The sequence below is a fragment of the Pygoscelis adeliae genome, unplaced genomic scaffold, assembly GCF_000699105.1.
Source record: "Pygoscelis adeliae isolate BGI_AS28 unplaced genomic scaffold, ASM69910v1 Scaffold232, whole genome shotgun sequence".
NCBI classification, from domain to species: Eukaryota; Metazoa; Chordata; class Aves; order Sphenisciformes; family Spheniscidae; genus Pygoscelis; species Pygoscelis adeliae.
In genome coordinates this window covers 1013057-1036739 of record NW_008824473.1, presented here as the reverse complement: position 1 = coordinate 1036739, position 23683 = coordinate 1013057, and the positions used below count along the sequence as shown (strand labels likewise).

The following is a 23683-nucleotide window of genomic DNA, read 5'->3' as shown; positions in this document are numbered from 1 at the left end:
TTTTGTAAATCAGGATAATTCCGACAGCTCTGCACCTTGCCAAATGTCTAAAATGATAGATAGTATGAAGTAGAAAACAGCTACTGAAAGGGGAAAGGAACATAAAAGCTCCTTAGAAAAAGATAGGGCAGTGCTCATTCTTATTCAAGCACATTAGTTGCCATATCCTGTTTCCACTGACTGCAGTGGAAGCTTTAGCATTGACTTCAAACAGGTGCAAGTCCCATGAGACTAAAAGGAATAAAACGTACAGTCACGGTATGAAAGCAACAGTGTATGAAGTGTGGTGAGACAGGATATGTAATTCCAATCTGGTACACAAGAATCTGACAAAGTTTTTTAAATGCAGTGCCAAGTAAGGATGCAACTGAAAAAACAGACATTTCTAAACAGAAATTTGGCAGGCCTCCATTCAATGCTACAAGAAAAGCGCAGGAAAAATGTTACAGAAACGAGAGTGCTAAACTATAGTGGGGGGAGAGAACAAGGGAGACCCAGAAGCAGCAATAAGCATCATCCTGTTCTGTAGCAATACAATATCACTTGTTCAGGACACAGCTGTTGGCATGCCTTGGTGGATACTGCAGACTGGTCTGCTCTGAGAATTGTTGGGACTTAGACCCAAGTATATTACCCATTTTTATTTATTCTCCTCTGTATTATCATGAACGTTTGAAAATGTTTGGGGACTTTTCTTTTTTAACTTACATAATCTTCAAAGAGAAGTCTTAGGCTATATTCTTACATCAGTTGAGTTATGCATGATGTCCTCAATTAATTCTATAACGAAAGTAGCTGAGATGTCATTATATTAATTAGAAGATGGTCAAAAATAGAGTACTTATCCCAAAGGAAACTATGTGACTTCAAAATTTCCTTCCAGACTGAATAAGAAGAGAAAGTTATGCAACATAAAAACTATCTGTCTAAAATGGGGCTAATAAACATCGAACAGTCTCAATATTAAACTCATATGGATGAGTATTACAGCAGGATGACCGAACCTTGATATTTAATTTTAAAACCGGATTTTGAGGTTAAAATGAAGACTGAAGGTAATAATTATGACGGGAATAAGGCAAAGCTAGAAATTACTGCAAGAGGTAAAACAGAAGAGATTAAGCAGCTCTCCTATAGTTAATGTTTTATGACGAAAAGGTAAACAGATACCTGTGCAAGCATGGGAAATCCGAGGTTCCTGCATCCATTACAAGGTGTCAATGCCTCCCATAAACCTGAAGGACCACAAGTATTTTCACCTGCATCATCATCTTCTTCCTCTCTTGGTGATAAACATGTTGAAGAAGGCCTCTGTGCATAAAGAAACAGTACTTTCAAATTGAACACAGTGATATATTGTAATGAAACATTTTATTTAATGAAAAGCACTTAAAAGATTCCCATCTATAAATTCCAAAAGATAAACTGCTATTTTAATACAAAGTAACTACTCAACTGTCAATCTGCTGTATGAAAATCACACTTTCTAAGGAAGCTGCATATTGACCTATCTGCAATTATACTTTAAATATGGGTGAACATAATATCATATATTAAAAATATGTATTTCTTTTCTTCATTATCAAGTAATTGGCAATTTCTACTTCATTTTACTTTAAAATTTGCTTTAACATCATTAAGCTTAGGATATCCCACAGAGAATAAAAACTAACATTTATATATAAAAAAAAAATACTATCCCCAAGCAGGCATTAACATAAGCTAAGGGGATCTTGCTTCAATAGTCATCTGTTGTGCTCAGAAAAGTACAGCTGTATTACATTTGCCTGGATCAGTCCAAGATTTTTGCAGAAAAATGATAAATTCAATCAAAACACGAGGCTTCAATTTTTATTTTATATTTACCAATAATAAACCTGTTAGCTTATTCTGTAGGCAAAAATTTTATTTAGAAGTGACCTGTCCTATTTTGTTTCATCAGCTAGAAAGGATGAAAGGTACAGGAAAAAGTCATTCAGTTGTGAGCATTAAGGCTTCCATATTGGTCTCAGTGATAAGGGAATAATGCTGATTTTTGCTTAAACCAGTATCCTAATTTTTTGACAGCCAGGCACGGGAAGAGTGGACAGTTCCCATTTATTTATGTTATTTTGCTACACAGGATAGTCCACCCCAGCTGAACAAATTGCAGTGACAACTTTCATTGATTTCAGGAAGGGGAAAGTTAAGCCAACAATGAATGATTTTTAAAATCTCATGTTTAAAAAAATTATGACAACAAAAAAAATTTAAGTTTTATTCACATCTTAATTCTTTGTCCATATTTAAATTGGAATATGTAATAGCTGTTCTAGCCTGCCTGACATTTGTTTGTGCAGCCTACCTGATATTCAGATACTAAATGCTGTCTTTAGCGATGCTTGTTTATCTTAATCTTTCAGAAGTGGCTGGATTTTTGCCTGACCAACATAATGCTGTTTGAGACAATGGCTGACCACATCTATTAATCTGGTGGTAACATTAGCTCTAAAGCGCTGCTATGAGGCCCATATAAAAATAAAAAAAACCCCAACACTTAACTGCAGATTATTTTAGCCAATAGAATAAAGAAATGTGTGGAGTCTGCTGCAAGAAAAGGAATGCAGAGGTGAAGGAAAAGTAGGGGCGGGGGGGGGAAAGTGGAGAAACAGCAGCAGTTCTGAAGATGAACACAAGCTGATGGAAACTGTAAGGGAAGCAAAGGCACCACACAGACAGGTACTAACTCAAATTGTGTAACATCTGAGGATCATTTAACCTTTGACTCTTGTGCTAACTTCTTATACACAGATGTGGTTGGTATACCATTAATTTAAGCAGAAAAAAAATATTTCTAAATTCTATTTCAGCTCACTCACCAAAGATGAGAAACATGATATAGCCACTGCTACTAGTCTGATTCCCCTCAGTTAGAAAATGATTGTTCCCTTGTTGCAGACTTCATTAATCTAGCCATACCTTCTTAAGTTAGGTGGATTTATTTACTTTTTATTTTAAAAGTCAATTTCTAAAACATTCTTAGCATGATATTTCATGAGGTTATTTCGACAGTTAAGTGGTACCACAGAATGTGTTGCCATAGCAACCAATATTCTTACACAGCTTATTAAAAGGATTGGGTTAACTCTGCAGAGTGTGGGTCGTGAAGGACTATTATTGCTATGCATTTGCATAGACAAAGGAAGCAGACTACAGGTCTTTCCCTTCTATTTATGATGCCATCTTCCATGGTGGTTGCCCTACGTTTATATTTTAAATCTCAGAATTGTTGTACCGGAGAATAAAGTGTTTCTTGCCCCCTGGAGCACAAAGCAAAGAACTGCAGCAGTGCTAGGTACAGGAAAGCAGGTAACACACGTTAGCTGTGACCTTACAAGCCAATGTAAGTGAATGAAGACAAAAGTCACCAAAAAAAGTATAGTCAATGCACCTTCTAAAGGTAAAAAATACACACGCATAATATCAAAGAGAATTTTTCAACACAACTAAAGGAAGATCAATAATGAAATTCAATACATTTGAATCATTCAAGGGAGAACATATGAGTATTTAGCCATTACAGGAACAGAGTAGAAAAAAAATCATAGCAAAAATTATTGAACGATAGAAAAAATACACAAGCAGAATGAAAGAGTTGTAGTATTTCCATTAGATTTATTTTATATAACTAGCCTAAGATAGAGTGGGCATCACACAAATTTAAATTAACGTTGTCCCTATGAATGAGAAGAAGTGGGGAATATTATATAGGCAGACCTCCTGATCATTCAAAAAAGGACCAGTCGGTGTCAAAGTTCATGAGACAGACTATTGGAATAAATTGACTAGTGCTCTTATGCAACTAGACAATCCAGGTATGAATTACATGATACATGCTAATTTACAGACTACTGCAGAGTAGGGTTGGCTCTTTTTATACTTAATGACTGATTTCTGTCTTCTTGCCCAGATTTCTGCTACTGATAAAGCACTAAAAAGGAACTATTAGGAGAAATGTATGTGAAGGGTCAAGAAACAGTTATTGCTATCACCTTTCTCACTCATCCCTGCTGCCAGAAGCCCAGTTCTTCCCAGACAACAGGTGCAAAGGGATAAGTGGGAGCTGCTGCAGGGAGAAAGCTGTATTTGCAAAGAGGAGCAAAGGAGTTAATAGTTGCATGAGAGAAAGGGGAGTCAGAAGTCCCCCAAATGGGGTAGACTGGGTTTGCATACCCTGGGGAGAGGGATGCAGCTGGAGGAGACAGGTGAGATACAGAAAAATCTACAATCAATCCACAGACTTCAGACTGTCACACAAGCCCACAAAACTCCCAGCCCAGACCACCCGGTTTCCTGCTATTCTCTCGGCCTTCATTCCTTTCCCAGAACTACCTCATTTTTCTGTTCTGTTGTATAATTTAATTTTGCCTCCTCAGAGATCCTTTGGACATGAAAATCTAATTCTGTGTGTGCTGCTGGGAAGCCTTGAAATAGCCCTGTGGGGAGAATTTTAGTGAAACCGAAGTTATTTATGCCCACTTCTCAGAAAAAAAGAAATAAATAAAGAGAGAGGAAGAGATTTCTGTCACCTAAAGAAAAATAGACACAATTGAGAACCTTTTATTCATGCCTGTTTTTACTGCAAAAAGAAAAAGTAAATGTAGTTAGAAAATACCACCTAGTATCATAGTTGCTCATTAATTGAATCTGACATTATGAAATGGTGAAGTCAACATAAACTGTAATATTAAGCTTCTAGTTTCTGCCTAAGCTAGAAGAGACATGAGTATAAGCATTATATATCCTCAAACAAAACAGACAGGAAAGCTTAAAAGATATTAGATATGATATATAAAATGGAAAAATTGGTAGGGAAACCACAAGAGTGATACAGAATAAAAGATTTAATAAAAGTTCTGGTTTTTACTGGAACACTGAATTAAGTATTAAAAATTGCTTATAGCAGTAAGAGACTAAAAATATTATTTCTTTATACATAAAAAAGAGAATAATAATATAGCGGTAAGGGAGTAGTAAGATCTAGCATAAGGACATTGGACCATTATAATTAGTGGCAAGTTTTCCTCAAACTTTTCTGGGCCTGACACTTCACCTCTGATTTTCATATCTGATGAGCATTTAGATTATGCCTTTGAAAATTTAGGTATGGAAGTCGTCATCTTCATGTCTCCATCTACACAAAAGGCAAAATTTGCCCAGTAGGTTACGTTAGACTGAAGGATACTCAGGCTATTTGTTCTCCCGGTATACGTATGTATATCAGATTGGCTATCACAATAACTGGCACCTCTTTTCTGATCTAAGAGAACAAGACAATATTTAGCAACAGACAGAATGATGAGTACAGACAAAAAGGAGTAGAGAAAGTCCGTTCCACTCTTAAAAGTCAACAGGAAAAGAAAAAGAGAGCACCTTTAATTGTAACTATTACTTAAAGCTACCAAGTTTACAGCTCAAGAAGATTTACAACATATATAAAACATATATAAAGTTTTGGCCTTCCTTTTTACAGACGTCAACAATTTCCTGACTACCATATGACCTCATTATCTAGACAAGTTTTCTCTGTGAATACAGTAAGTCATACAAATCCTCTTATTTCCTTTTATTCCCTCTTTTTCTCAGTTTTTAATGAAAACTGCTCTGCTTTCTGCCTTGACATTTGTAAACAGCTAGGCAAAATGTGATTTAATTCCCTCCTTTCAGGATACAGAGAATTTCCTGTAGTAGTCCAGTGAAACCTAAAACCAAACATAAAAATCTTTCTTTACTTCTTGTATCTCTGTTTTTGCATAATTATAATCTATTTGCAGAAGTATCGCAAATACCCTTTCAGACAGTATCCACTAGAGCAAGATAGCACCAGCAAAACTGTAAAAGATATAAAATAATAAGACCTTTACCGTTTGCTATTGCATCATAGTTCTGGACACTAATGTTAATTATTCATTTATCCTGCAGCATATCACATGTTAAGAAAATAAGCTTTTTGAAATGGAGCAGCAAAGACGAAATCCAAAAGGCAATCTCCTTTTGCTTATGGAAAGTAGAAAGCAACCAGACATTTGATAAGCTAAATGCTACCACTCAGTCTGGAACAATGAAGTCAGTAGGAGGTTTCTTCTGAAGAAATAGTTTGTCAGACATAGGACCATGCAAATATTTCACATGATCCTAACCGCTGGATTACAGAGGCATGCCTCTACCTCTCTTTTGCCTGTCCCAAAGGACATGTAATTATGTCGTGAAATACAAGTGAAAAAAATAAAATACAGTTCTATAGTCTAATACTCTAATTTTACGTTATACTGAGAACTAATAAAGAGGGAAACTGTTCCTGAATATCCTCTATAAATTAGGCTGAGCAGGTTGTTCTCTGCCGCTGCTGTTCCCAGCAGCTGTGGCAGCCAAGCCAGGGACAGCGGAGCTGGGATAGTGTTCCTGTGCTCTCAGTGCTCCCCCTACTGCTGCCCAGGCTGCTCCCAGGGGAAAATACCTGATGGATGCAGAAGAGAAGAAACCAGCATTTGGGCATGAAATCTAACACCATCAGTTACTATTTTTCCACAGCGGGATCCCTACATTAACTAAATGTACACTTCTGGGATTCAGTAAGGATCCTGACAAGGAGGAGCCTCATTTACAAGACACAGTTATATGTCTTACAGACGAACGACAGTGAAACGTTTCTGTGGCCTGGGCACACCTTTCCCACATCCCCCAAGGCGGCCTTCTCCCTGCCTGGTGTTTTTCCATTTCCCATCCTCATTATCTTGTCCTCCACCTTACACTGCATGCCTGCAGCCATTCTTTCACAAATATGTTCCTAGTTTACATTTCTTTCATAATTTCATTCGCTTCGCTACGAGTCTGGTTAGAGTTTGACTGCACCTCCTGTATTCAGCAAGGGACCACCAGGAGAACAAGGATGGTCTTGTACCTAAAGCAGCTGAATGCTGGAGAAGTGTACTCTGTACCTGCCCCTGCCATAATCCCTGTGGGATGCTGGACATGTCATTTAAACTTCTCCAAGATGGTCACTAAGTTTGTGTTCCTTATTTCCTGGCTATACTGAAATTGTGAAGGCAAGTTTGCAGAAGTGCCAGGTTACATCAGGAACCAGCATGAGATACTCTGACCGTTTTCAATGGTACATGAGACCACATGCTCTGAAAATCCAAGCTCTAGCAGTCCCAGACAGGGAGAATCTTGACCTCTACACCACTGCACATCAGCCAAGCTGCATGATTGTATTTTCTGACTGGGGCTCTGTAAAAAAAAAACAACTTTGTCTGAAGCAGTCACACACTTTGAACTCAAGCACAGTAATGTCTGAACCTGGGAAGAAATTACTGCAACCTGAAGTCACCAGAAAGTCAGCAGAGGCATGGTAATTGACTATATGTAACAACAGTAAAATGTATTAACTTTAGGTAAACATGATTAATTCACATACGTGATGAAAAATACATGGATGTGTAGTTACTGCCCCTCAGTGGGCAAGTGCTATTGACACCTATCATGATGAGCACCCTAGAAATTAATCATACTGTTTTCAGAGCAGGATCTGACAGTATGCAGTAAATACACCCTGGAACTAGATGGCAAGTACGATGTACACTGAATAAGGCCAAAATTATAAGTAAAAATGAGATTATAAAGTGAATGAGTACATCTGAATGTGTATTCAAAGCAGGGCCATATATTTCAATTTTTTAATTCATCCTTGCATGTAACATAAATAATGACAATTAAGACAATTCTGAATCTTTGCACTACTCATAAAAGGATGCATACATACATATGATACAACAAAAGTTTTAGGACTTAAAAACATAACAAGCTATTAATTAATCAGGAAATACCTGTCATTAACTAAAAAAGATACCTTTTCTTCCATCGATAAAGGAATTAGTATTTTTCAAGACTTAAGATAGCTTTTCATTTGCTAAAAATAACCACAAAAGAAAAAATGGTGCATCAACGGAGTGTCATGTATTAATAAAAAGGTTGATCTAGGCTAATCTATTTTTCACTAAACATAAAAGCTTTTGAACCAAGTGTGGCAATCTTCATATGAAGAGTATTTCATCTATATGTAAAAGCCACTACTAGGATGCTCATATTTAGTGATCTGATATTTTGTGTGTGTAACTTAAGTGCAAAGCAAAAGACACCTCAATGTATTTCAGTAAGAATCTTCACTCTTTTCTAACTCCTGCTTAATTTTGCCATGTGGGTGACACTTTTCAAATGACAGAAATGTCAAGAATTCAATAAATCAAAAAATTGCACAGAATGGAACACTAAGTGCTTTTAGTAATTATAATTTAAACATAATAAGAAGGTATTTGTTATGAGTGATGTAGTAGATGGAGCCTATAGAATTTTCATTTTTAAGTGTCTTGGGAAGCATATACTCTGTCTGTTTTTCAGTGTGAGATTAACAGGATGAAGTATTAGCTGCTTGAAGCTGCAATATGCACTGTCCTGATTCAAAAAAGCACTTAGAACATCATTCTTTTAAACTAGTTTGAACTGTTTGAAAGCTAAGCATTTAATCTGAGCTATTTGTTTAATCTATGGATTAAACTAGTTGTCTTTAATGCATGGAAATATAGGTACTTCCACAACTTATTTACTCCATCCTAATATCTGTGTTTAGGACAGAATTGAATTGCCTTCCAAATGAATTTTTCCCTCTTAACATTAGGTAAAATAAAGTGAACCTGTCTTTTAAGCACTTGTCTAACTTCGGGCATGTACCTAATACTCACAAATCAGACTATTTGCACACTTAGTATCAATTTCAAATACTTAACATCAAAGCACTTCAAGTGCTTTGCTTGACCAAGGAAAAAGAACTTAGCACATTGAAGCATAAAGCCCCAAGACAGAATTCAACCCAGCAAGCCATACAGACTGCAAGGACACTCTATGCTACAGAAATGTATTTCTAGGGATGCCTTTCCATCCCACAGGCATGGTAGATTTGACCTAAGTTGGTATGTAGGAAGGGTATACACAAAGGTAGGCTGTGCAAAAGTGCAGGAATTTGGTAACTTTTTTCTGAGTCTTAAGCACATGAATAGTTCCAATTAAGTTAATGGGATTTCTCATTTTAATGACAGGCTTATGTGTCTCCCTGAATCAATATGCACATGACTCATTCCAAAATGTGACTCACTGTGAAAAACTCATGTACCAGTTGAAAAAGAAGAGACTGCTAATGAAGGGTATAGGAGCCTGCAGAAAAGCAAAATCAAGTGTTAATATTTTTAGAAATATTAAATGGAATTAAAAACTTAAGCATATTTACCTTTGCATAAAGGGAAAAAATATAATTCAAAGTAAAGACCAGCATTTTTGGCTTTAAATGTCACAGAAAGAAAATACTGCTTGGAGAACAACTACAGAGGCATCTCTGTATTTAACATCCCTATACTATCTGAATGTTATCATATAACATTTGAAAAACTCAGTGCAATGTAATTGCAAAGCGAATCAGCTGTAAAACATATATTTTTCTTTTTTTAAAGTTGTGAAAGAGAGGGTGGATAAGTGGGTGGCAGAATGATGAAACTTATAGAAAATACATTATTTGTCATGAAATAGAGCAGAAGGAACAGAAATTAAAGTAGGGGAAAAATCAGGTGGTAAGTGAGTAGGCAGAAGTCACCATTTTATTACTCCTCCAGTGCACAGTTTTTTATTTAGCATGCATATTCTCAGTAAAAGTGTGTTACTGAAAATGCAATTATTATTGCATTAGGTTGCTGTTGGCTTAATGAAGGACATAAGAGAAAATCATACCTGAATAGACAAAGCCAATCTAAAGAGGAACTATATACAGCACTGAGTTAGTCATCTGAAGATGAATGCTGGTTAAGAGTGGATAATCAAAAAGGCCTTGAAGAATGTTTGTACCAGATTACCTACAGATCCATCAGTAACAAATCACTAGTAGCTTGCCATATTGTCACCTAAGTACTAAATATAATATAAAAACAATGAAGTAGAATAGCTGAGAATCAGTTGAAACATCTTGACAGGCAACTCAGCGTGTTATAGAAGTTGAAGGCCTAACTGGAAAAGATCAGTCAAATAGTAATCTACCTTTTGATTGCAGTAAAAGGACAAGAGGGAATGGCCTCAGGTTGCGCCAGGGGAGGTTTAGATTGGACATGAGGAAAAATTTCTTTACTGCAAGAGTGGTTAAACATTGGAACAGGCTGCCCAGGGAAGTGGTTGAGTCACCATCCCTGGAAGTATTTAAAAGACGTGTAGATGAGGCACTTAGGGACATGGTTTAGTGGGCGTGGTGGTGTTGGGTTGACCGTTGGACTCGATGATCTTAGAGGTCTCTTCCAACCTTAATGATTCTATGATTCTACAACATGGAAGAGCTCAGACTCTTCTAGAGGTATTAGAAAAAAGGATCACACACACACACCCTGTAAGAGATGCAGAATACTATCAACTGGACAACAGCTCTCAAAGCAACCTGATTTACATGAAAGGTGGAAGTAGAATTCAAAATCATCGCTAGGAAGGCAAAGGTTTTGCTATGGCTGGTAGGAAAACCTGCCAGTGTGACACTCACATACTGCAAGTTGCTGCTTTTTCCTGTCATATAATTAAAACAGTGATTTCACTGCAGTCATCTCAATAACCAGTACTACCAGAAGATTTAGGACTGTGGTTTTTCTTCCTGTGCTAGCTCATCTGTACTGTTCTTTTGCCTGTGGTAGATTCAACATAGTACGTACAGATCTACCATAATAACAAGCACACCTTTATGTTGTTTTCCAGACATACTCCTAGGTAGCTGAAGAGCTAATACTTAAATTCTTTCTTCAGCCAGTCACCATATAGTGTCTTAAAGGTCCTGTAAAATACAGATAAAACAAGTCAGTCAGTCAGTAACAAACCTTCAACTGTAACTCCTGTGTAACACTGTATTTCTTATGAGATATCTATGGCTAAATAAGCTATCTTTTAAAATTATTGAGATTCCTTAAAGGAAACACCATTTTGGACAGAGACAAGGGCAAGGTAGTAAATATTCCAATACCCATAAGGAATCAACTATTAATAATTAAAAGAAAGACCACCAGCATTGGAATAAAACATTCTTACATTTTAATATTATTTTTGTCTAAGATTGACGGGCAGCGCTGAGGCTGCTTCTTCGCAGGCTGTGAACAGTTCAAATTCCAGAGATATTGGGCAGAGCACCAGTATCAACGGAAATAATGGCAGTAGTATTAATAGAAACTGTTCAATCTGAAATAACTACTGAAGGAAATAAAATTGAAGAGCCTCTTCTGAGATTTTCCCTCATGGCACTAAACTGAAACTTATAATAAGTTTAAGGACAGATGCCAAGAGAAAATAAAATAGAAAATCAAAAACGGTGTAAATCATTCAACTCTTACATCCCTCTGGAAAAGTAAAGAAACTGGTGTAAAAACAGATGTGTGCATGGTCAAGTAACCCTGGTTTCTGCTTCTAATCTCAATTTAAAAACTTATACCACTGAACTCAGCCAAGGGCTTCAGTACATAGTGAAGTCATAGAAAACGTAAGGGGTGCATTTATAGCACACTGTTGATCTATATTAATTCCATGGGCAAACATTTCTAATGCATAGTAAATATTAGGCAGTTGCCCCTTAACTCTGAATTACTCCTGATCTTATATTTTATAGAGTTATAAGAATCTGGTCCAATATGTTTTTCTGCTATTCCTTTTCTACTTGCTGAGCTTATTCACAAGGACTGAAAAAATCTGCCAACAGAATACAATAAAACTCTGTCATGAGTGGTCAACTACTTCAAGACTTAAGGACAAAAATACTTAATCTTTTTTGTATGTGAATTATAAAATAAAAGTGCTTGTTGCCATTAGGATAGAATAAAAATGAAATCAAGCAAGTAGTCCAAACAAGTTGCCCAATGTTCTAATTTCAGCTACTAAACAATTTTTAAAGAAAGCACGCTTTTGTAATAGCTTATCATGGGTGGTCATTCTGCCCTGTGAAATACGGCAGAAGATTTACCATTAGCATTATTTGTATACCTCTTATTAAGAGGCGGCAAAGAAGGGAAACTGGGACTGCTGCTGCTAAGAGAGTACCTACTTATTCAATTTCAAAAGAATCATAGAATACGATATAGTGAAACCATACATTTACACCTATCTCCATCCCTTAATGGATCCTGTAGGGGTTCACATAGCTCTGATGGATTAGTAGGCTCCATCTTCTGCTTATACCATAGGGATAAAACTGTGCTGTTCCCCTTACTACAGAAAACAACTGAGAGACATACCCATATGGTTCTCACTCTTCTCATGCATTTCCTATCAGATGGTGATTATCAGGCTTTACTGTCAGTTCCAAGCTTAATGACTTTATTCTTAAACTAATATAGCAGACATGAAATCAGTGTTGACTTTAGGTATATACAAAAAATATTTAAGATTTTTTTTTTTCCCCCTCTACTGTTTGTACCCTGCTGGCTAGGTAGAACACTCATTTATTCTAAGGTCACTATGTATTAAAAAACACAATCAAACCTGCATTGGTACCCACTAACAACAGTAACAGAGTTCTAGAAATATTGCAGAAATATCTACCTCTGTAACATGCAGAAACATCAAAAGCTAAGAAGTTCTAGAATGATGTACTCCTTGTTTAAGATTGCAGGATAGAAAAGACTATATTTTAAAACATTCTTTCTCCTTCTTTCCTTATTAACTCAGTTATCTTTCCCCTAGGGTAAATATCTACATATGACTGTGAAAAATAAATCTCCCACATATTCAAGCTCAGGCTTTTTACAAACTATCAAAACTAATTTTTCAAGACAGCAAAAAATATATTTTCAGAAATTAAAATCTAATTTTACTTAAATGTTAGAGAAGTCCTTCATATTCCTTATACATCTCGTACATTGTTACACACTCTATTGCTCAAATGCGATAAACCATATAGATTGCTAAAATTTCACAAACATTTCTCAATCCTTAATGTTAACACTGCCAATCTACTGGAGGGACATTTGGATCTTGATTAAGTTGCCTCTACGCTGAGGTCCAGTGTCTATCTTTGGGCACCCTGCCTAGCCTCTAACTGCCACTCCAGAACACCGTGACTTTCCAAGTCCTTTGTCACACCTGCCAGCCCCATGTGGATGTCTCAGCTGCTGACCAGAACAGCACTAGATACCTATGTTTATGCAACTGACTTGAGGGCTTATGGTGGGATTCAGCTGCCAAGCATGCCAAGCAGTGGCATCCCGTGTCATTTTAGATACTACAGGGTAGCTGTTGACCCTTAGTCACTGCTCCTGAAGGCATGACTGAGCCCATGTTAGCCCCATGCAAAAGGCACCTTGCATATCCACAGTGACATAAGGTACTTAACGTTAAGGCAGCTGAATCCCACTTTTGGAATTTCAGCGCCCCTACTGGTGATACTCTGATCGAATAGGGAGAAAATGAATTTTAAGAGAACCGAGGAAGATCATGATGAAAAGAACTTTTTGTTCTCTTTTGAGGGAGAAGTTGAAAACCTGATTCTGGCTGGAACACTGGAGAAAATTCTGAGGAGAGGAGAAACCTGAGGGAAACGCAGGGCAGAAGTCCATGGCAGATTTTTGGCAGACCTCGAGGGAAGGTCAGAGCTTGAGGGAAACACCTCTGGTGACTGATATCCTAGCAACAGCAAAAGTCATCAGTCTTCCTGGTGATTTGGTTTTGTAATAATATGACAAAGAGAGAGTTGAGGTTAATATTGCAAAATCACCTGTCTGGGTGAAAATCTCATGGTATCATCTTCTCTTTCTGTTCTTCAGAAGTGATTGAAATTCTCTCAGAAGATCCCAAATGAAGTTGGAGACTGTAGCTTAAAAATGGACATTGTGTTGTACACTATCGCATACTCACAGGATGATGGACACTGCGGGTATGGAAGAAATGGAGGAGACAAGTGTTCTGCTATGCAAGCCTGGCAACAGTGTCCACAACGGCACAAGCAGCTCAGGATATTAAAAAAAAAAAAAAAAAAAGGCACAAATAGGGATGAAAAGGAAGGTTCTCTAAAGCACTGAATAACACACAAAAAAGATATTTAATTAAAGCAAATGTACTTCATATTTGGAAGATGATCTCAAGATCAGTTCTGATAGAGTCCTCAGATCCTGGCTAATCCTGTTGGGATTAGTAGATTTCTTTGGTATTCATCTAAGTATAATGAAACAGAGGTTAGTCTTCAAATTACATATGTGCTTAGTACTACAACATATGACAGTTTCTGAACTAAAATGATCCTTGTGAAAAAATGCAAAAATCTACTGTGGTTAATTTAATAAAACATAGCTGTCCAACAGGATACTTGAGTATATAAAATATTACTAAACATTTCCAGAGCACCCCGAATTTACGTACAGCTTTATAGCCATAAAGACAAACAAGCTCTTCGATCTGAAAAGCTTATATTATAATTACTTTATATGGAAAAAATGCTACACCCATATCTGAGATTCTTATGTAAAAGAGATTTAGCTAAGATGAAAGAGTCCACAGCAGGGCAAGTGAAGTGGTTGGTAGCATGGCAAGATTTACATACAAAATAAACTTGAAAATGCTAGGATTACTTAGTCAGGAAAAAGAAAGCTTTAAGAAAGAACAAGCCTGAAGTATTGCAAAAGTTGTGGAGGGTGTGCACAAACTATTTGTTTTTTTTCTACTCTGTCAGATTTTACTATATAAGAATAAATGGAAGTATATACTCAGCAAATAAAAGAAAATGCCTGTACATACAGCACATGTTCTGCAAAACATAGTAATACAGGGTCATTGCAGTAAACAATGTGACAGATTAGAGCAAAAGGATTAGATACATTTAGGATTCACCAGTACAAGCTAAACACAGAACAGCATTCAGAGAGATTCATTTGTCTATAAGCTATTTTCCTGCAAGTATCTGATAGTCAAGGAATTTGCCACACGCATACATAATTGGACACACTGGTTAAATATTCAAAAAAATTATTCTAGTGGAAGAGGAGTAGGTACTTTTTAATGCAGATTAGATGAAGCGGTGGCTTGGCCAGCACCTTCCCCTAGTTATACTTTACTCCATGTAGTTTAAACCATACTAAGTGTTGTCATGTTTCAGGATTTTATACTCTTAAGTAAGTGCTGACTATCTCACAGGGTATGTCTATGCAGCACGCTGGAGAATCGCCTAGCAATACTTCTACCAGGAATCGCAGCAGCAGGGAGCTGCAGGCTAATTTAGTTGGCTGTGAAGCATGCCGCCGGGCAAATCTTTCTGCGTAGAGTTCCACGCGGCTGCTGTTAGGATCCCTCTAACACAGAAATCTTTACAACACTGTACTGAAGCATAGCATAACCTATAGATGCAAAAATTAACCTATTTTAATAAATATAGAACGTAGGTTAGGAAAGAATACATTAAAAATGTCTGAACTTCCCTTAGCTAGGTAAACTACCTAACAGACGTGACAAAAATTTGTATGGAGTTGGTACATTTCACTCTGCTTCTTTGTAACGACCAGCTCATGTTTAGACAGAATTTAGAAATCATTTTGTAAAGTAGCTTACAGCAAGTATATCATTCTATATTGACCGAGTGGACGCTTGGCACTGGATGTCACATTATAAATGTCTAATGAAAAAAATAACAGCAACAACAGTTCTTCTCAGTGGGAAATACCACTGTGTGCATTAGCACCTGGGACTAACAGATGGTTTTTAGTTGGGTGGTAGCTTTTAAAAACAATTTCTAAAAGTTATATAATCTTATCTTCAGAGAGTGGGTAGACCTTCACAACAAGGGAATCTTAAAAAGTAAGGTTTACATATCCTGGGAGAGATGGCCTTCATATTTTTATTTCCCACACAAATAAGAGTCAGTATATGCTTGTAAAATGAGATTCATAACTGAACTATGTCTAAGAGTTAAAGAGCAATTTAATACAAAATTCTTGCAATGTCAAAATTTGGCAATACATACATTATTTATCATTATTATAAAAGGGGAATTAAGTAAAGCAACAATATTCCAAACACTGACCCTCAGTACAATTCTCTTCTTCTTTGTTTTAACGTCATAAATACCTGTAAAATACAGCAAAGCTGTATTATCAAATTCAATAAATGTTACTTATATTCAGTACAATTCTCTTCTTCTTTGTTTTAACATCATAAATACCTGTAAAATACAGCAAAGCTGTATTATCAAATTCAATAAATGTTACTATATTAAATAATTTAAAATTTATCTGCTTCTCTCCACGGAGTCCCAAACAATCAGGCCTGATTGTCTTACTACTCCCTAATGAATAAGTAACCAAAATTGTTCTTGAATGTGTTTTTAATGTATCCTCATTAGTCAACCATTGTATATACTTCTGGCTTGCTCATCATCATCATCACGTGGAATTTTGTCGCACTCTCTCAATAATGCCTATATGCAAGTGTGTGATATTGTTAAAGGCTACCACTTTTGATCCAAAACAGTAGTCATTTTACTCCAGCATATTTGGTCACTCTTAGCCATTATAATATTTCAGCCTAGCCATTATTTATTTAAATGTTTAAAAAAAATCAGTATTATTGAATAATGTTACTGAAGAGTTTACCTCAATATTCTTCAACAAATTCCAGTGATTATTACTTTGTAAAATAAAAAAAAAATTATATGTGCGCTTTTTATCAAAAATAATTATTCTTTGCCTTAGAGAAAAAAATGAATAAGAATAACTGACTTCTAAGGGACCATGCATAAATTTTATTCACCTCTAATATATTCATTCTTAGCCATCTTTTCAAAAACACACAATTCTATCCTTTCAAATCTCCCCTTAGATACAAACCAAACACGATCATAGTTTTATTGCCTTTATATACCCTCATCTTCTTGATTTTCTGACCTAAGAGAGTAAAAAGTGAATCTTCTCTTTGCATATGTACCATCACTGTTTTCAACAATGTTAATACAAGATGTTTTTAAGTATTTTTTTTTCACTCTCTCTTAATGTACATAAGTATTCACTTCCCTTTCTGGATGGCAGAAGTAAGCAGAAATTGACATTTATATGCCTGTGATGAAATCCAAATCTTTTTCCTGAGACTACACAGAACCTTTCTTCATGTTTAAATTTAAATTACTGCTGCCAGCATTTAATATCTATTATATAGCCACATTAAATTTAATCAGATATACCGCTGCCACTTCTGTGAAATCCCTCTGTAGCGCAGTCACTATAATCCTGCATGTTTTTTACTATCTTCAGTTTTATTCTGTAAGCAAAAAAAAAAAAATAGGGGCACCTTATAACTTAAGTTTCTCAGTATTTATTCCAGGTAATTCAGTAAAATCCTTTAACATATACTCTGCTGTTAACAGCAAAAAAGCATTTTCTGGAACTATGTCTTCTGTAATCTAAACTCCTGTCACATGTCCAAGGTATTTCCTTTGCACTTGCAAATCAATAATGTAGTTTATGTATTATGCTTCTGAACACAATAGCATAAATGTAAAAGCAAACATTGCAGGCAACCACCTACTACACAAGATTAAAGCAGCTGATCTGAAGAACACACTTCAATCTGGAGCTTCACGTTTTTTAAGTTTATATGGCAGATTTTTATTATTTTAAAATTAGTTTTAGTTCAAAAATTCTCATGACCTCAAAAAATATGGAGAATAGTTATTGTTACTAAGTGAAAAGAAAACAACACTTTTCAAATTCATTCTTAAGTAAGGACTGGAAATATATAAGAAACTTTTGAACACAGAATAAGATGAACCTCTTTTAAGAGTCAATTTTAAGAAAAAATCATTAAAATATCAAATTTATGAAAGTAAAAGATTAAGATGTGTTGTATCCAATAGGTACATCTTGCAAATATATATATACACTCATACACACACATATGGAAGTGTAGAAGTTCTTAATACCCTATTTCTTGTTTTGCAATCACAGGTTATCCAAAGCAAATAAAAAGTAACATATCATTCTCTGGTATCCACAGGAATTTTTTCTTACATGGACATAAAGTCCATACTTCTCTTTTCTAATTTTTTTTAAATTAAGAAACAGAATGAGCAAATACATTGCAATAAATAAATACAGCATATTTCTGGTTTTAATATTACATTTAGAATAATTTGTTCTCACATTAATACATACACACGAACCTCAAACCTGACAAGAAACCGGTAATGATGCTAGTTAGTACTCCAAGAACAGAGGAATCTAAGTTAAAGCAATTTACTTGCAGGAGCTCAGAAAGATTCCTCACAATATACACTTTGACATTCTTCTGTTCGTTATCCCAATACAATTTTTCCGGATCCCTGCTTTGCAAGTTATACCTATTTAAATTTTCTTCCTTGCTCTTGAATTCAGATTGTTTGAACACACACTTGATGTGTAACTTCTGTGTTATAATACAGCTCTAAATTTAGCCCTGATATTTTAGTTTGTAGTTTAAACGTATACCATGATGTTCAATAAATTTTCCTCTTATTAGAATTACAGGTGTTTGTTTTTAAGCAGTTTGTACTATCACCCATGTTAAAAATGCATGGTTTCAACACAGCAATGAAAAAAAGTTGGAAAACTCTTACATAAGATGGCTGCTTTTGTTCTTGAAATTACTGAGCCAGACTGCCATCTATTGGAAAATAAATATTTTTAAATTATACTTTAAAAAAAAAAACAACAACTGAAACTACTGTAAGTTATTGTCAAAAGCTGATTTTGCTAGCAATCATACTTAATACAGCTTAGTTTTTTAAAAGGAAATGCTTATGTTAATTAAACTGTGATATAATCAAGGATTTTTCCTACATCTTTTTCCACCTCATGTTTTCTGGAATATGTTTTAAAGCACAGCTCCTTTTCTGACTTGCTGAACAATCAAATCCTAGTTATTTGGAGTGAAAGTTTTGTATTTAGCTAACATAGAAAAACTGTAATATGTCAGCACTGAACAATACACAAGTATAAAGCTTTCCCAGCTTGCCTGTGCAGCACCTATCAGGGCCATCCATGTCTTTGCATACACAGGGGAACTAAAGAGTGTATTCAAGTCACAATGACCAAAATGGGAAAAAAAGGCAGAAAGGAACTGGGAGTAAAACAATCTATGAATCCACCACCAACCCCACCCAGTGTACAAGCCTTTGAGAAAAATGGGCAATTCCAACTGAAATGATGCCTAGTTGTATAAATGTCTTTTTGGAGCTCTCTCTGAAGTAGCATAATAACCCACATTTCCAGTTGCAAAATTACGTTCAGTCTGGCCTTTAGTTTTGTGGAGACAATAAACAGGGGGTTGTTGTCTGATATCTCATAATATACCTGTTTTAATAACTGGTGAAGATAGACTAAAAACATGGAATTAATATTTTATACGACAGCACATCAAAAGTACATTGAAACACAGCCAGAGTTGCAAAAATCAAGCACTGAATTATAAATTTTCCAGTATAGCTTTAACTTGACTTTCTTTAGTTTATTCTTTATAATGTACTCTTCAAACAAAAGATCATGTTAACTTATTCTCATCTGACTTTGTGCTATTCAGCAAACAAGCATTCACAGTTTTCATCCTCTTCATTAATTGCTGTCCTCATTCAGGAAGCTAACACAGTCTGCTTTTCCAGAACCCAAAAAATTTCCCAGTTTCACTTTAAGCTTTTGGAATGGAAGTGTCCTGTGGGACATTTTTACTCATCTCCAGATCTGTTCCTACTCACATTTACACTGTGGTGTCTATTCTTATTCTCCTTACTTTTACTTACTGCTCCATTGTACCATCCCCCTCCCAGGTGTTCATGCCTTCCAGTCCTCAAGATCCTGCCCTTCAATTTTCCTATTCAGCTCTTCCATGTCCTGAGGAAACTTAAGAGTCAATACAGAGCTGACTAGTAATTTGGAGTTAAGGTGACCAAACCCAAAATTTTCATCCAGAAAGCTCTTTTTCAGTTTCACCTAACCTCAGAGCTGTGCAAACTCTGCTTCCTAATTGACTTTAAAATAATATAAGCACATAAACCTCTGGTTTTGTTAATGCTTTACATCACACATCTGGGCAACAGAAACTTACTAAGTAATAAAATGTGTAGTGTTTTCAATGCAAAATTTGACGAAAAGAAGGAAGTCCATTAGTCCAAACATACCAGAACAACCTGAAGTGGTTGGATGACTAATTGTCCAATAACTCAGCAAATGGAAGAATGGATTCAATTCTGCCCTTGGCCTAAGAGAGTTCCAACCCACAACTTCTTCAAAAGAAAATGTAGTATTCTACTGGTGCTGTATCACTGAGCAACAAACAATGCAAGACATCTGAGGCCAGAAAAGAAACAGAATTTGCTAGTGAATAGGGAGTCCTAAGTCCTGCTTTCAGGATTGCACTGGTATTTTTCCAGTGGTTGTAAAATCCAGAAGGAATACTGGAGGGGATCAACAGGTTGAAGCTCAGTCCTTCTATTTGGGAGACTATAAATGCGATGTTAAAACCCACCCTTATGCCATAGACAGAACTGAACCACACTTCCACTTTCCAGATGAAGCCTTTTACTGTTAAGTTACTGCATTAAAAAGCAGGCATCCCCACTACCCTTTCACTAAACAGTGAGCCCTGCACTTTCAAATAAAAGAGGTTGGCACTTAGATTCAGGAGAGAATTCCAAGCTGAGGATCCTAGACAGACAGACACTCCTTTCTGCAGTCCTGCATCAATCTAAACCTTATTTAGCCAAAGGTGAAATCACAGGTGATTTGGCCCTCTTCAAAAGAGCCAGTTTAAAAAAACGCTTTGAAATACACTCTGCTTCCTGATGCTTTCTCTTTCACATGCCCATGCTAGCCTCAGGAGGTGGCTCCTGATGCTCCTTGCTCCAGCCTATTAAGTTTTTGACCCACAAGCTACTATTCCAAACAGACACTCCCCAGTCTTGGCCTCCTATTTCTCTGAAAAATAGCATGATGCAAAAAAAATGCAGATGTCTCCTAGCAGCCAGTTCCTTTGCAGAATCTCCCCAAAGGTCACGAAGTGTCATGACTTGGGTTTTGGAACCTGTTCAGATCAGCGGACTACAGGAGAAGCTGAAAAGCCTGCACCAGTCATCGTCTCTGGAAACAATATTTGTCCAGGAAATGGCATCATCTGATGCATTACCAGGGACCTGACTTCTACATGTCTTCAGAGCTGATGCTGGCACAGTAAACAATGAAAAACAGAGAAGACCCCACTTACTCTACTGAGATTTTTACAGAAGCTTCCCAGGGAGGAGAAAACTAAAGTCAGAAAAAGCTGTAAGAATCTCTCTCTTCTTTAATGCATATCCAAGGAATCTATTTCTGACTCTCCATATCTATATATGTCTCCACTTCTCTCTTTCTCTGTATCTCCACATTCTTATACATAAATTTTCATTTAAGTTTCCTCAATCATCACCTTACTGTCACACTTCTTCTACCACCATGCTTGCTGGTCCTGCCCCCAGAGTAGTTTGGCAGCAGCATTCACCTTTGCATCCATTTTCAGAGCTAAACATATCACTTCGTTTTAGTGCTTCTTCCTGACTACTCTTTGATGGCTCCTTATAGCATGTGTGGGTTTTCACATCAACCATGAAATATACAGGGAGTCTACACACCAATGGAAGGCAACACATCCCCAAAACTAAAAGACAGTGTGTCAAAACTGGGAGCAACTTCCTTTTTTTGATGCAAGGCAGCCAGGTAGCATCTGAACAGACTGAGTGACCTTAAAATGCTTTAAAAAATGATCAAACAGGAAAATCCCACATTACAGCAAAGAGTCTTCTCCATATAGGCCTGTATAGTTGGTTTTACTCTAGGGGAAAACGTGCTCTGCCCTGCATCCTGACTTCATGTTGGGAATGCATACCCATCATCCTGATTCTAGTTTTCTTTGAAAGAAAGCTGAGTGCACTAGTAGGAGAGCACCACAACATGCTTTAAACAGTGCCCATTTTTGAAGATTTGTTTTCACATCTAGTCCAATATACGAATAGATGAAATATCAAAAAATGTATTGCCTAATTTACCTTTGTATTTGCTTGCTGCACATAAATTACAAGTTTAGTGTCGAATACTTCCTATTCACACCGCATTTCAATTAGGTCTGTAAAAATTTCAGTCTGAATAGACAGAATTATATGGATTACATTTTCTGCAAAAGGGCAGCCGAGCAGATTTAAATAGCAGTTAGCACCTAAATACAGAGTCACTAGAAAGATGTATAAAATGCTTAAATGGGATCAGTACCCTGTTCAGACTGACTTCAGTATGGATTATGTATCTAATCATTCAAATATCTAAAAGGGCTTTACAAAAGTGTCTGCTGCATTTCAGGGCAGCTAACCATCTTTGTAAATCTCATTCTGTCTACATATGTTGTAATAAATCCTCTAGAACATAAAAGTCCTTAACTTGCCATGTTTTTCCCCACATATGAGAGCATAGTTTTTCTTAACTTAGAAAGAACAACACTAATTGAAATTTAGCACTTAGCATTTTCCCTCCGTTCTGTGCTTTATTCCCTGTGCAATCCCATTTACTCACTTATTGAGGAAGAGAATTCAATTAAAAAGAAAAAAAAAAAAAGCCTTGTTACACTGTAAAGAAAAAATTGAATCCTAGAGCATTTCATTCACAGGATTAGTAGTAATGAATTCATATTTTCAACTGTAGTTGGAAATCACTGAAGTATCACAACCACAACAATTTTCAGTTTTAGAGACTCAGTCTTTAATATCGTTAGGCTACTGGGAAAGCTATATAGTAATAAAATGTATTAGAATCATAACTGAAGATGCTTAGCTTCTTTTGGGGGGCACTTCTGATCAGATTCTGCAAACATTTAGTCTTTGGTATAGTACTGAGCATACTGATTTCAACTGATTTCTCAAAAGAACCTTCCTTGCACGCCGCACACTCAAAAGAACAACTAACTGGAACTTTTGGTCATATTAGTGGTGCCATAAAAAGCCATTCTGAGGTGTGGTAAGCAATATCTTTGTAAAATAAGGGGAATGTTAAATTCTAAGTCTGTAAGGAGCACATGCTATGTTATTTTTTTCTATTATAACGTTAGACTTGTACTATTCTCACTCTTGTACTATTTCTTTCTTGAGTGTGCCATAAATAAAGCAGATGTAACTGAATATATTGTCTTTGTATCCCATCTTACTTACTACATTAAGCTTGGTTTGGCTTCCACTGGTCATAAGTTCTTCCTCTGATACTTTACTAAAATTGTCCAGATAATGGTCTGATATTGTATGAGACAGATCTTCAAAAGAGTATTCCTTTTCTTGGCACAATTTGATTTCATCTAAGAGCTTTGATAATTCTCCAGTCACAGCTTCACCTTTAAAAACAGACACACCATTAGTCAATAACTAGAATACCAGGGGTAATTTATGCCTAAAAAGGAAACGCACATTCTTTAAATTTTATTGAGTATATCTGTTATATTCCATGCTTTATCATCTAAACAGTGATCTTCATGCACAATTCTCCCTTGAAAAATAATGGCATCTCATTCCAGAATGGGAATCACTGGAGGTAATCTACATACTTCTGTCTTCCCCTATACCTTGCAT

The 23683-nt window shown here is 36.2% G+C and overlaps 1 protein-coding gene across 1 annotated transcript in view; it reads right to left on the bottom strand.

Annotated features, from left to right (window-relative positions):
* The window catches only part of ANKS1B (ankyrin repeat and sterile alpha motif domain containing 1B), a 450276-nt gene that overhangs the window by 335437 nt on the left and 91156 nt on the right, over positions 1–23683 (bottom strand). Inside the window, 2 exon segments of the mRNA XM_009321298.1 lie at positions 1171–1311; positions 23273–23448. Of these exon segments, the coding sequence (XP_009319573.1) occupies positions 1171–1311; positions 23273–23448 (317 nt within the window).